The 12,257-nt window shown below is 54.5% G+C and overlaps 6 protein-coding genes across 6 annotated transcripts; 3 read left to right on the plus strand and 3 right to left on the minus strand.

The window, feature by feature from the left end:
* Positions 1-2,311: 2,311 nt before the first annotated feature.
* BKA78DRAFT_298068 (uncharacterized protein) lies at positions 2,312-3,301 on the plus strand (the record flags this gene model as incomplete). Its single annotated transcript, XM_066886855.1, has 1 exon — positions 2,312-3,301. The coding sequence occupies one exon, from the start codon at positions 2,312-2,314 to the stop codon at positions 3,299-3,301; it is 990 nt and encodes a 329-aa protein (XP_066740935.1).
* Positions 3,302-4,509: 1,208 nt separating this feature from the next.
* BKA78DRAFT_321306 (uncharacterized protein) lies at positions 4,510-4,984 on the plus strand. The gene has a single exon (XM_066889014.1). The coding sequence runs from the start codon at positions 4,577-4,579 to the stop codon at positions 4,796-4,798; it is 222 nt and encodes a 73-aa protein (XP_066740936.1). The 5' UTR covers positions 4,510-4,576; the 3' UTR covers positions 4,799-4,984.
* A 218-nt stretch (positions 4,985-5,202) lies between these two features.
* On the plus strand, positions 5,203-7,478 carry BKA78DRAFT_182600 (conidial pigment biosynthesis oxidase Abr1/brown 1). Its single transcript, XM_066883442.1, has 6 exons — positions 5,203-5,785; positions 5,832-6,025; positions 6,073-6,114; positions 6,161-6,470; positions 6,521-6,891; positions 6,950-7,478. Exons 1-6 carry the CDS (start codon positions 5,304-5,306, stop codon positions 7,237-7,239), a joined length of 1,689 nt encoding a protein of 562 aa, XP_066740937.1. The 5' UTR covers positions 5,203-5,303; the 3' UTR covers positions 7,240-7,478.
* A 202-nt stretch (positions 7,479-7,680) lies between these two features.
* Positions 7,681-8,184, minus strand: BKA78DRAFT_321311 (uncharacterized protein; the record flags this gene model as incomplete). Its single annotated transcript, XM_066889015.1, has 2 exons — positions 7,681-7,767; positions 7,837-8,184. A coding segment is annotated over one exon (251 nt), but the record flags the coding sequence as incomplete, so codon positions are not given.
* Positions 8,185-10,425: 2,241 nt separating this feature from the next.
* BKA78DRAFT_182581 (uncharacterized protein) lies at positions 10,426-11,273 on the minus strand. The gene has a single exon (XM_066883441.1). It carries the CDS (start codon positions 11,068-11,070, stop codon positions 10,597-10,599), a length of 474 nt encoding a protein of 157 aa, XP_066740939.1. The 5' UTR covers positions 11,071-11,273; the 3' UTR covers positions 10,426-10,596.
* A 27-nt stretch (positions 11,274-11,300) lies between these two features.
* Positions 11,301-12,255, minus strand: BKA78DRAFT_355248 (uncharacterized protein; the record flags this gene model as incomplete). Its single annotated transcript, XM_066891872.1, has 2 exons — positions 11,301-11,674; positions 11,871-12,255. 2 exons carry the CDS (start codon positions 12,253-12,255, stop codon positions 11,301-11,303), a joined length of 759 nt encoding a protein of 252 aa, XP_066740940.1.
* Between the last annotated feature and the right edge of the window lie 2 nt (positions 12,256-12,257).

Consider the following 12,257-nt stretch of genomic DNA (forward strand, 5'->3'; position numbering starts at 1 on the left):
CCTCGGACCCGTTACGTTACGGGTTGCAGGAGCTTTTCCTTGCCCGACACACATCTGCAGAACGCATTCGCTGCGCTCGCTCGTCGGCGCTCAACCCTCAAAAACACATCACCAAAAGCAACTAAGCAACTAATCAACCTTCACGCTCGATTAGACAGACAGACACGTGAGCGTGTCTCGTCTTCCCCTCCCCCCACAAAAAAATTGGCGTATTTCGGATCTCAAAGTTGGCAAGACTGGATGGCTTCACGATTACACATGGCACGGAGTTTTTTCTTTTGGGCTTTTTTCGGCAGTTTGCTAGAAGGGTTGACATCACGTCGCTATAGATTGCCGCGCACTCGATGAGGAGATGATTGGGGCAGGCAGGTTATATATACTAGATAGTGTTAATAATAGACTGAGCCGTCTGTCATTGATGAGTTGGATGCATGTAGGCAGCAGAGAGAGTGCGTGCGTGCGTAGTTTGTTTGTTCCGAGTAAGGTCGGTGTGGACTCAAAGGGGCTGAGATTTTCTTTTTGGTTGGCTGGCTACATACTAGCTGGCTGGTTGGTTGGTTGGCTGGCCAGTTATAGCCATGCACCACCACCACCACCACCACACTTCAAAAGGTTGATTATTCAAAAGGAGTAGTAAGTAGTGGTGTGATGGTGATTTCCCTCGTTCAACATGACGGCTCTCATGAGACGGGCGAAGCTGCCGTGGAGCGAGGAACAGAAGATGCGAGATGGACGGTGGGGTGGGAGAAGGCGGCTAGGGATAAGAAGGGGGAGGCGATGGGACACGCAAGGTAGACTACGTGAATGTGCGTACTCTGTACTTAGGAGCTATGTAGCAGGTACATATGTAGTTAGGTGTGCATGCCTAGTTTAGTTGTACTACTTGGTGGAACCACCACCACCACCACCACCACCACCACTACGCGGGCGTGACAAATACTCCTACTCGTCTCTTTCCTTTCTTTCTGGCTGTTCGCGCGCAGTCGCAAGCGCACCATGTCTGTACCGTCACAATACCACAATACTCCACACCTGCCACCTGCCACCTGCTCTTTCATGTCTTCGTAGGCAGGCCGGTATGTGTGTGCACCTATACCCTCTTTTCTGTCCGCCTTTCTGCTCATCAACCACCCAGTACCACTATCTTGCCAGAATCTCTGCCATTCCCTCCTCCCATCCCTCCCTCCCTCCCTTTGCGCTCCACGTCTCCATCAACCCCCACATCGCCCACATCGCCCAAGAGTAAGTACAATACACGCGCTCCCATCCACCCCTCCGCGCATCAGCCAGCGCACCAAGACCGCTCAACCTCGGCACCCACGCAACCAAACAAGCCCAGCGAATCGAGTCAACGTTGACTGTACGACCCCATCACTGATAGCTGTTCTCTTTAAGCTTTTCGATGTAGCGTATAGTGGTTAGCGCTGGTGATACACCTACTTAGTGCCGGTGGCACAAAGGGACGGCGGTTCCAACCACTGATTGGTGTGCGGTTGTTGTACTGTGCTTGCTTGCTTGCTTGCTTGCTTGATTGCTTGATTGCTTGATTGCTTGCCTGCTGGGCCGTTCGGATGGTCGGCAGATGGGTGAGTGGGTGATGGATGGGCATGACCTGGCAGTCAGCCCCTGGCCTAGCCGACCGACTGGATTGATGGACGGAAGCATGGACGAAACGAGGGTGGGTGGGCGGGGGAAATGATAGGGTAATTGGTGAGTGAGGAGCTGAAGAGGTTGGTTGGCTGTTTGGTTAGTCAAGAAGAACGCTAGACGTACAGTACCATCGGTTTGTCTGTATTTGAGACTCGTGTGCTGCTGCCCCGAGGCGCTGCGCTGTGCGCAAGGATGTTTGTTGGCCTTTTCTCCCCCTGCTTCACCTGTTCCTCCTTCTTTTCGGCCTCCCTTTTTCTCTTCTTCTGGGAGGCCCTTTTTGTCCTCTTCCCCTCTTCAATTTTCCTCTTTTTGCAACGACCGCTTGGTCTGCTGCATACAGCCTCGACATCAACAAAAGCCGGTCTGGGGGTTGCAGATTCGAAAAACACAGAAAGGGAAGAACGCGGCTGAAAAGGACTCGAAAAGGGCTCCCAACCCGACTTGATTTTCCTGAGGACGGAGGGGAAGAGGACGAGACAGGAGGAGTTGAGAAATCTGGGGTGCCTGGTGCAGCAGGCCGCTTGATTTGCTTGCTTGATTGGGCCACTGGACGAGTCACCAACGACGAAGCAGCCGCGCAAGGCGAGGATTGATACCCAAGCATCACCTTCGTCCCCCGGAATCACCAATCTGAATCTTGACTTCTCTACGCACCTCAAAGATGGCGACAGGAACGCTATTGCGCCACACGCTCAGCACAACATCCGCGGAAGTGACGTCCACATTGACGTCAATCGCCCTCGGCCTGCCACGCACGCGCAGCAGCACACAACTCGGCTCCCTGACCACGGGGCTACCCACGCCTACCAGCGCCGCCGCAGCTGCTACGTCTCTCGCCACAGACAGCGGCATAGATTTCGAACTTCCCTCACCGCCGCTCTTTCTGACAGTGTCGGCGTTCATTTTGACGTGCGTAGCGGTGGTGTTAGCTGTTGGTGTGTGGATGATTAGTTGGCCGCCAGATTGCGGCGATGAGCAAGTTGAAGAATTCGGACAAGAGCAGCATGACGTGGAAGAAGAGGAAGAGAGTGAATGGAGCAGCAATGAGGAATACGAAGAGACGACGTGGATGATGGGAAAAGCGTTCGAGGACGCCGTCGAGCTGAAGCGACTGCTGAGCAACACGACGTCACCGCCGTCGCCGCCTTTGTCGGGAGAGCGACACGGCGAGCAGCGCAACAACAAACGCAACACGCAAGGACTCCGGCTCGATCTTTCTGCAGCGGCGGGACTGGGCGTTGGACCATGGGGGCGCGCTGAAGCTGGCCGTTGTGACTGTTGTAGCGGTCAGACCGCCAACCATCACAACCACGCTGTCAAGAACGACAGCTGCAAACACCATAAACACGACGAAAATGAATCTGTCCTCAGTCTGAGCTTTGGGTCCGACGCCGACACCGAAGCAGGCCTTGTCGATTCATCGGACAGCGCAGGCGCAGCGGCAACAGCATCTTCAACAACGTTGTCGTCCACGACGAAACCAATTTTCAACCAGCCGCTGCATGGCTGGCGCAAGACTGTCGATGACCGAGTCGGCGTACTGGCAAGTTGGATTGAACGATATGTTGCGGATGGCGGGAGGGAGAGGGATTTGCTGTGCAAGATAAGAAAGGACGAGAGAGGCGACGTCGTGTGTGGGTTTGAATTTTGAGAAGCGGAGCGTCGATCTGATGTTCTCCTCTGCCCTGCTTTGCGTTTTGTTTTCCGCCACATGACTGCTTTGTAAAGAGCGGGACAGTGGATATGAAGGAGCGAGAGAAATGGGTCACTATTGGCCAACTCACCACCGCCTCAACTCAATCCCACGAGTCCCACACCACCCATGTCCGCCAGCACAACGCAGCGTGGTCACGCCTCTCCACCACCCCAATTCTTCCGATTCTCCTCGTATCTCCGATCGACGAACTCCCCGAGATAGGCTAACCTCCACACTTGGGACGGCGCGAATACGGTCGGAGAATTGGGGATCATCGTGATGGGGTGGAGCCATGAGAAAACCACATGGATATCACAGACAAAGACCGTCCTTTGCATGCGAGTATGCGCGTCCTTTTTCATGATACGTGGCGGAGAGTCGCTTGAGATGGAATGTACAGGCGTACCTGCGTCGTCCGTTCAATCTTCTCCTGCAGCTTGCACGCATTTGTTTGCATTTCCATAGCATGCGCCTGCAGGTCCAATGAACCAATGCTCCGAGCCGAGCAGCCGAGCTCGCTCGCTCGCGTGCTGTTTCAACGGCCCGTGGGAGCGTGGGTTTGGCCATGTCGTGCAACGGGTATGCGCATTCAACACTTTGTCGGTTGATGAATCGATATTTCCGGCAACGAGATAGACCGGGCTCCCATGGCCCTCAAATTTTCTCAGGCGGCGACGTTTGCAGCGCCTTTCCCGCCGTGGCCCGCGCCGTGACCTTCAGCCCTTCGTGTTGAGCTTGAGGAGAGCGAGGCTGGTAATGCCCGGCGGGAGGCGACAGTCGTCGCTCGGTGTGGACGAGGAGAATTTCTCGGCCGACTAAAGCCATGAGGCTCAGACGCTGCCGTCTCAACGTGGAAGAACCTGGCAGATGCTGGGAGATGGGCCTGTGATGGTGGAGAGAAGCGTCCCAGCTGCGTGGTCCGGATGAGATGCCAGATGCCGTCCGATGTAGGTTGGACCCGTCATGCATCTCGGTCGTCCTGACTTGGGTCGTCTGCCGAAGATTGTTTCCATTCGGTCGCTGAGGACCGATAGCGAAAAATGCTGGCAGCCGTAGAGGGCTAAGCGCCGCTCGTTGCGGAGAGTTGAAGAGAGAGAGTGGAGCGCGTCGAGGACACGCCCAAGGCGCCCCGCACGTGATTGGTCAGCTAGGCGGATGCAACTCAGCTCTTTGACCTCAACTCTTCCCCTACATCCACTCTTTGCTGCAGCTGAACGCGTACCTTGCGGTATGCCGTCTCCATCCTTGCAAAAAAGCTTCATTTCCACAGCACTTGCTCAACACTCGTTGGTGGCCTGCTCAGCGACGCTATTCTGCCACCTGATCTCACTGCAGCCGGCCCACCTGAGGCGGATTGCCATGGCTTTTCTTTTTCTTGACAATCGCCGCCCTCCACCGGCCAAGATGACATCAAGACCATGGCCGACGCATCCTTGCCCGCCTGGTCTATGAGCCTCTCCACCTGCGCCGCAATATACAGCAATCTATTTTCGTCCTCCCATGGCGGTCCCGTCCTGTGTCCTGTCAGTTGATCCTTACTATTGCTGTCATGCTGTCAGAGTCTTGTCTGTGTTTTTTTCAGCCCACAGCTGCTTTCCAACACGGCTGTTGACCAGCCTCAAACTGCTTATCCCAACGTACCGCCTCTTTCGCCATGTCCAGGCGCGGCTTGATGATGGTCGGAGGATTTTTCCAGCTCCTTCGACTTTTGGTGCTTGATCATGAGTCTTGCATCTGACGACTTTCTTTCCCATGACCAGCCCATGGCTGAGCGGCGACCGCCTGCCCTGATTAGCAGATCCACTCGAGCAATGTATGGACGGCGTGCCGTGCTGCCGGGGCCCTTATCGAAAGCTCTGAGCATTTTTTTAATAAAAGCCAACTTGGTCCAAAATGTCCCGCTGTTCTTGCCATCGTTCGTTTTCGTCCTTTCCTTCCTTGTTCAAAATCTTCTCAAATGTACTCATTACTTCCACTTCTTGGCTTCGCCGCCCTTGGCTTGTCCAAGACCGTGACGGTCGACTGGGATATAACTTGGGTCAACGCCAGTCCAGACGGTTACTCGCGTCCCTTCATCGGTATCAATGGACAATGGCCACCTCCGGTACTCGAAGCAGAGGTTAACGACACGATTGTTGCAAACGTTCGCAACTCCCTGGGCAATGAGACGACCGGCCTCCACTGGCATGGAATGTACCAAAGGGGCACCAGCCAGATGGATGGTGCTGGATCCATTACCCAGTGCGGCATTCCCCCAGGATCGACCTTTCGATACGAATTCACAGCATACCCCGCGGGCACCTACTGGTACCATAGCCATGAAAAGGGCCAATATCCCGACGGGCTGAGGGCGCCCATGATCGTCCACGATAACAGCCCTGACTCGCCCAAGGCCCAGTCTGGAGCAGACCAAGAAGTCATTCTGACTGTTTCAGACTTGTGAGAACTTTGGAAGTCCTTGGTGATTTAATGCTGACTATTTCAGGTACCACGACCAAGTACCGACGCTCTTGAAAGGATACCTGGGAGTCCAGAATCGACAGGGAATCATGCCAAGGCCGGTGTCTTCTCTGACGAATGACACCACAAAGCCCTCGATTATCAACATCAAGCCCAGGGAAAAGGTTTACGTTCGTTTGATTAACATGGGAGCGCTTGCATTTTATTACTTCCAAATTAGTACGAGATGCCTAGTCCTTCTTGTTGCACAACGCTAACCTGAGCAGACCAGCACGACTTTCAAGTGGTTGCCATCGACGGTGTGCCAGGTAAGATCCACTCATGCGTGTGAAGATCTCATCTAATTTTCGACAGTAAAACCTACGACCTGGAAGGTCATCAAAATCACTCCTGGCCAAAGATACGACATTGTCATTACGGGCAAGGACAACGGTTCGGGAAGCTATGCCTTCAACACGCAACAGGCAATCATTGGACTCCAAAACACCGGCATCTTGAGCTACAACGGAAACAGTTCTGCTCCTCGCGATTTCACCCTAGACCAGTCTCTCGCCGGTGACGACTTTACGCTGCAACCAACGACGGGAGAACGTATTCTCGAGCCTGTAGATCAAACGATTACCCTTGACTCTATCCAGCAGTACTACCGCTATGTCGGAAGCCGGTAAGTGTGGTACATCTCCAGTTGACTGTCTCGGGCCAACAATTGCACAGCATCACCCTGGGCGACGACCCCTACATCAGCCCCAAAACGCCCTCGCTCTACACGGCCCTCACGACCGGCCAGTCGGCCTCGGACCCGGCCATCTACGGCCAAGTCAACGGCCACGTCCTGCAGCCCGGCAGCATCGTCGAACTCATTGTCAACAGCGAGGCGCGCACCGCAATCGACATTGGCGGCGTCGGCCACCCGATGCATCTGCATGGCCACACGTTCCAAGTCGTTGCGCGCTCCGATGGCGCCTTTGACGAGAAGACGGCCGTCTATTCGTCGAATCCTATGCGCCGCGATACGGTCAACGTCGCGCCGGCCGGCAGTGTCGCCATCCGCTTCCGCGCCGACAACCCAGGCGTCTGGCTCTTCCGTAAGTTCCCTCTCCCATTCATCCACGTCCCAGGCACTCACAAAGCGCGCGCGCACAGACTGCCACCTGGAATGGCATCTATCAGCGGGCATGGCAGCCGTCATGATTGAAGCGCCGCAGCAGCTCCAAGGCCTACAGATCCCATCCGACCACCTCGACGCGTGCCGCAAAGACAACATCACGCCGAGCGGCAACTGCGCCGGGTCGCAGAACCTGCAAGACACGGCGAGCTGCCACCAGTTCGAGCGCAACCCTTCGGGCGCGCTGATCACGGCCGACTCGCAAAGCAAGGTGACCAATACCACGCTCGAGCCCATTCGCAGACGCGGCGTTGATTTCTTTGGGTGATTGATGCAAGCGGCAATTTCGTGCGACTGGACTGGACGGATGGCGTTTGGGGGTCGGTATTATCGGTAATTCTTGTAAAGACTATTGTGTTTTTGCTGTAATTTGAATGGCTGCGGCGCATCGTTGTCATGAGTTGATCTTTGTATATCCTTCATGTAGAAAAGCAGTTCACTTTGCACAAAATCGACTTTCCAACACGAGCATTATGTTCCTTTGAACCGATCTCTTTGTCTCCTCGTCCATCGATGGTTTTCATACCGTCGAGCCTTGGGAGCCAATCGTCTCCTCGCCCAACGCTGAACCAGCAGACTCGTTCGCCAACGATCTGAGTTAGGCCACCGGTCTCAACCCGCCACACCGCACGCCACGGTGACACGCAACGCGCATGTCGACCCGAGTCAACTGCCCTCGTGCTGTCTGCGCCCCATCTAATCTTCATCACTGCCTCAACCCTCCATCATTTGCTGTCGTGGTGCGTCAGCCTGTCAGACTGCCCCTGAACTCGCAGGTTGTGGGGATGAAAAAGGGGTAAGATGGCCTACAAAGTGTTTTAAGCTTGATTGCTGGCGTGCTGACCATCTGTGGTCTGGGAGAAAGGATGCATGCAGATGATCTGCCGTTGGTGAAGCCTTTACGTGTGGCAACGCAAGTTGAAAGATCTGAATCGAGATTTGCTGGCAAAAGCATCTATCAATCAGGCAGCGAGGTGGGCGCGGGCTCGTATCCACCTGTCAGCACTCTTTGTGGAAGGATCCTGATGTATGCAAAATAAAGACAAAAGGACGACGATGACAGGAGAAAGAAGAAGAAACACTGGGAAGCGGTTCAAAGAAGAGATACCACTAACGACGCAGAAAGCCAAAGAAATGGAGGCAGCAAGAGATCGGTCAAAACCTCGAGCACACCCCAGAGCCTTCTCCAATGGCAAAACCGCAAATTCCATCTCCCACGGTCTCTCGTCTCGCACGCCACAGCCGCTGCCACTTCACGTGTGACCATGCGCCTCCCACCTACCTACCTTCGCACACGAGCGACAACCTGCGCCTGGATTGCTAAGCTGCCGCCTACTTTCCAACGCGACGCCGCCCATCCATCCTTTCTCCTCTCAGGTCCTATCCTCTCCTTTTCTTTTCTTTTCTTTTCTTTTCTTTTCTTTTCTCTCCTCGCACTCAGCCTGTCCATCGCAGCTTACCACGTCAGTCCAACTTCGAGCCTACCATCCACGCGTACATCTACGTCTTGCTTGCTCCTCACCGGTATCGTGTCGCAGCCACCCCACTGCTGCACGGCGCACATCTCGTGCAGACAGCCTTGCAGTGCGCGTGTGTGTTGAGGCGAGGCGAGGCTGGGCTGTGAGGGGCGCTGCTGGCCACGTGGTGGGGGCTCTGTCAACATGGCAGTACCTATAGAGGCAAAGGATATCCAGCAGACGGGCCATAGTGGGCAACGAAAGAAACTCAATCTTCGCATGGTCCCAAGTCATCACACACCCAAGGCTAAGTGCTCGAATGCTTTGTCAACATCCTCTAGGAGAGAGAACACTCGCCGTCTCCTAAGGACCAGAAGCTTTAAAACTCCCCTTCGATCGCATCACTCTCAACTCTCCAGTCTCCAGTCTCCACTCAAGCCACACTGCACCACACAACCAGCCCGCTCGGAACGCGCCGCTGCCTCCTCGCGCGCAGGATGCGAGGGCGGTGTACCTGTAAGCTGCCGTGTAAGCAAGCCAACGGACGGACGCCCCCGTCAATTTCGTCATCGCCGCACCTGATGGAGAAGTAAAGCATGGGCTAAGGCCAGTTACTTCAATAATGGAGGGAGCGAGAAAGTAGGCAGCAGGGAGGATGGCTCGCCGAAAGCGCTGCTCGTGATCACTTCGCGTGCCCCTGAGCCCCTGAAAGACAACTTGAAGCCTTGCGCTTCGCTTTTCATGGAAGCAATGCATCTAAATGCCATAGGAGCGTGTTCCACAGAGAATCTAACAGGAATAATTTGAAGGAACATTTACGAGAGTGACTGATTCTTCAGTTTTTCAGTCTGTTGATAGACGTCGAGCAGCGATTTCTGTCTCTTTAGCACTTGATGACCCACAAAGCCAACCGCGATCGCGACTTTGCAACAATACATTTCACTGCGCTGGCCTTTCCAGCTGCACAGACGGCTCTCGGCATCGCCTCAGCATGTTGATCAGCACCACTCTCCAGACAGGATGAGAAACGGCAGGCTACGCGGCGGATCCAATAATGACGGAGTACAAGGGAGAGCATTGCTCTGGCAGGAGCTCATAAGACCTCAACATGTTACTTGTCCGCCATAACTTCCTGGGCATTTTAATTCGTAAAGACTATACTTCAGATTAACAGGTGTTAGTTTGACCACGCGCCCTATATGGCCATCTCCGACACCAATTTCTTCCTTTTTACCATCCAACTATATCCGAAGAACCAAAGCCTTGGTTACTTCCTACTGACATACCGGCTTCTTTTTCAACCAGGCGACTATGCAGACAAGATTTTCTTCTCTGTCGTCAACCCGTCCACCTCACGCTCTTTCTTTTCCCTCGCCATGGACTTTGATGGAACGAGCTTTGATGCAATCAATGCACATGGCCTGGCTCCAAACATATGCGCCTCCGTATACTTCAAATGAGTCGTCAAGTAAGTGAGTGAGGAGGACGGCGGGATGACATTGCCAGGGGGAGGGGGGAAGGAAATTGAGCAGCACTTTGTAATGAAGCATCCTTATTCCGTCATTATACAGTAGTAGTAGTGCCTTGTGCCTTTACCCAGAGTTGAGAATTCATCTTTATGTAGACTTGAGTAGCTTTATCCAGATGAGAAGTCGTTTCTATGTAGACTATGAAAAATTTTGCCCGTCATTTTTATGACCTGCTACTGCTGCTGCTGCTCCTCTGCTTCGCCAACCCTTGTATAGGTGGGCGGGTAGTAGGTACTGCTACCATTGCTAGGTATGCATGGTACCTCGCTCGTCTCTTGTCTCACCTGGATGGCTAGCTAGCCAATGCGTGCACTGTTGGTAAAGTGGCTGGCTAAGCCGGCAACCCCTGAAAACTTACTAAATTGGGGAGGTACCTACTATGACTGCTGCTGCTGCTGCTGCTGCTCATGTGATAGCTAGGCGTAAAAGCCTTGGCTGCTACTGCCTCCTCTCTTCCACTTCACGTGCACTTGTGGCTATTCATAACTGAGTAAACCGACGTCTCATTTCTATTTTCAAGATACCTGGACTCGAAATGCACGCCGCGCTACTGCCACTACCTGGATAGCTGCCATATTTGCTACCGTCGCTGCAATTCGCTTATGAATACCTGGTGTGCCATGCGATATGCTAGTAGTCTTATATCTCATGATGTCGCCAACATGAAGAAGAAGTGGGTGAGGCTAATACCTGAGATGCCCTACCACACGTCTGTCTGAAAACACTCATGGCGAAGAAAATGAAAAGGAAGAGGAAAGGGCAAGATGAAGAAGAGGAAGCGACAGGATTACAAACAAGTTGAGCGCATTGTGTTTCTCGAAACGCGAGCGACAAGGAACAAACAAAGTCAATCGAAAGCTCCAAAGATGACGTCTGTTGGCTTGAATGAAATGATTGCCATGTGCTGTTGTTGTGTGCCCCAAAACGAAAAATACAGAACGGAGAGCCCGCAGGTCTTGTTGCCTTGAAGGAAATGATGGGGATGAACAATGGTGCCATGAGATCACCGTGAAATCGCCACAGTGACCGACGATGTCGTCTGGCGGTCACGTCCGCCGGTCTAGACGCTTTTGCCGCCGTCGCTCTTGCACTCCGCTGCCCGACCCCGCGCATAGGCTGGCCGAGGCACGTGGCGTGTGGCGGTGAGCAATGGGGCGGCGATGAGGAAAGAAATCGATGTGCGTTCTTCTGGAAGCCTTTCGCTTCGATACCTGGTCAGGATCTCGCCTCACCTCCACGCTTCGGCGAAGTTTTTCTCTCTTCCACCTCGCTCTCGCATGTCTCCACGCGCTCCTGCTCCGTCGTCGTCTCGCTCGTCGTCTCGCTCCGCCTTCTCCTGCAGCTCACGTCGGGCTGTTGCTGTACGACGAAGTCCGACTGCCGGGCGTGCTCGCCGTCCCGGGACTCCGTCCACCGCCCGTCGCTGCGTCCACACCCCCAGGACTGGCCGCCGAAGGCGATGACACGGCCGGCTTGCTCATGGCAAAGTAGACCTCGGCGCACAGAACCGGGTTGTTGATGATCATGTCCTGCGCCCACTTGAGGCGGCGCTCGCGCTCGGCGTTCTGCGCAGCCAAAAAGTCGGGTGAAGCGCCGGGACCGCAGCCGGGGGTCGGAGGCTGCGAGGCCTCCCTCTGGTGTTGGCGGTTCAGCCGCTCGTCGGAGACGGCGCGCGCCTCAAGCTCCGCGGTGACTTGGTTGATGTAGGTTGGGTCGGCTACAAGAGGAAATATGGGACCGTGTCAGCGGACTTTTTTAAACACACGGCTTTGGCTCAGGATAGGAGAGGAGTGGCCGTCGCTGATCCAGTGTGTTGGCTTTTGGCTTTCTCCACATGCTGTTTGGCTAAACAGACGCCGTGGGCAGGTGGACAAGAGAAACGGGGCAGTTACCACCTTGCAGCGTGTCTGTACATTCATCGCTGTTGATGTAGTCATCCCAGCGCTGTTGCACCGATGTGCGTCGAGCACTCCGGCTGCTGCCGTACCAGCTGGCGTCTTGGTGGCTGTCGTGCCGTTGGAACGGAGGCGGGACGGCGGAGCCGGTGCTACGACCATGGTGATGGTATTGTGGTTGTTGCTGCGGCACGCTTTGCGGGTGGGTGTACGGCTGGTATGGTTGGAATTGAGGCCCGTACGACGCGCTGCGTTGAAAGCCGGAAGAAAAGTGTTCGGCATTCATGGAACCATTTGGTTGCATTGGCTCAGGCTGCCATGTGCCCCCATACTGCGAGGCGTACTGAGGTGGGTTAGGAGCGGCGTAAGGATTGTAAGAAGGTTGGTGATGGTGGTGGTACATGG

This window comes from Phyllosticta capitalensis, assembly GCF_038381095.1.
Source record: "Phyllosticta capitalensis strain CBS 128856 chromosome Unknown BKA78scaffold_9, whole genome shotgun sequence".
Classification (NCBI taxonomy): Eukaryota; Fungi; Ascomycota; class Dothideomycetes; order Botryosphaeriales; family Phyllostictaceae; genus Phyllosticta; species Phyllosticta capitalensis.

What these genes read in the sequence shown, in the direction of transcription:
- BKA78DRAFT_321306 (XM_066889014.1), top strand. Translation starts at nt 4,577, where the DNA reads ATGCCGTCTCCATCCTTGCAAAAAAGCTTCATTTCCACAGCACTTGCT.
- BKA78DRAFT_182600 (XM_066883442.1), top strand. Translation starts at nt 5,304, where the DNA reads ATGTACTCATTACTTCCACTTCTTGGCTTCGCCGCCCTTGGCTTGTCC. An exon ending in ATTCTGACTGTTTCAGACTT is followed by an intron (nt 5,786 to 5,831) that starts GTGAGAACTTTG and finishes TGACTATTTCAG; the next exon opens with GTACCACGACCAAGTACCGA. An exon ending in TACCGCTATGTCGGAAGCCG is followed by an intron (nt 6,471 to 6,520) that starts GTAAGTGTGGTA and finishes ACAATTGCACAG; the next exon opens with CATCACCCTGGGCGACGACC.
- BKA78DRAFT_182581 (XM_066883441.1), bottom strand. Translation starts at nt 11,070, where the DNA reads ATGCGCGGGGTCGGGCAGCGGAGTGCAAGAGCGACGGCGGCAAAAGCG.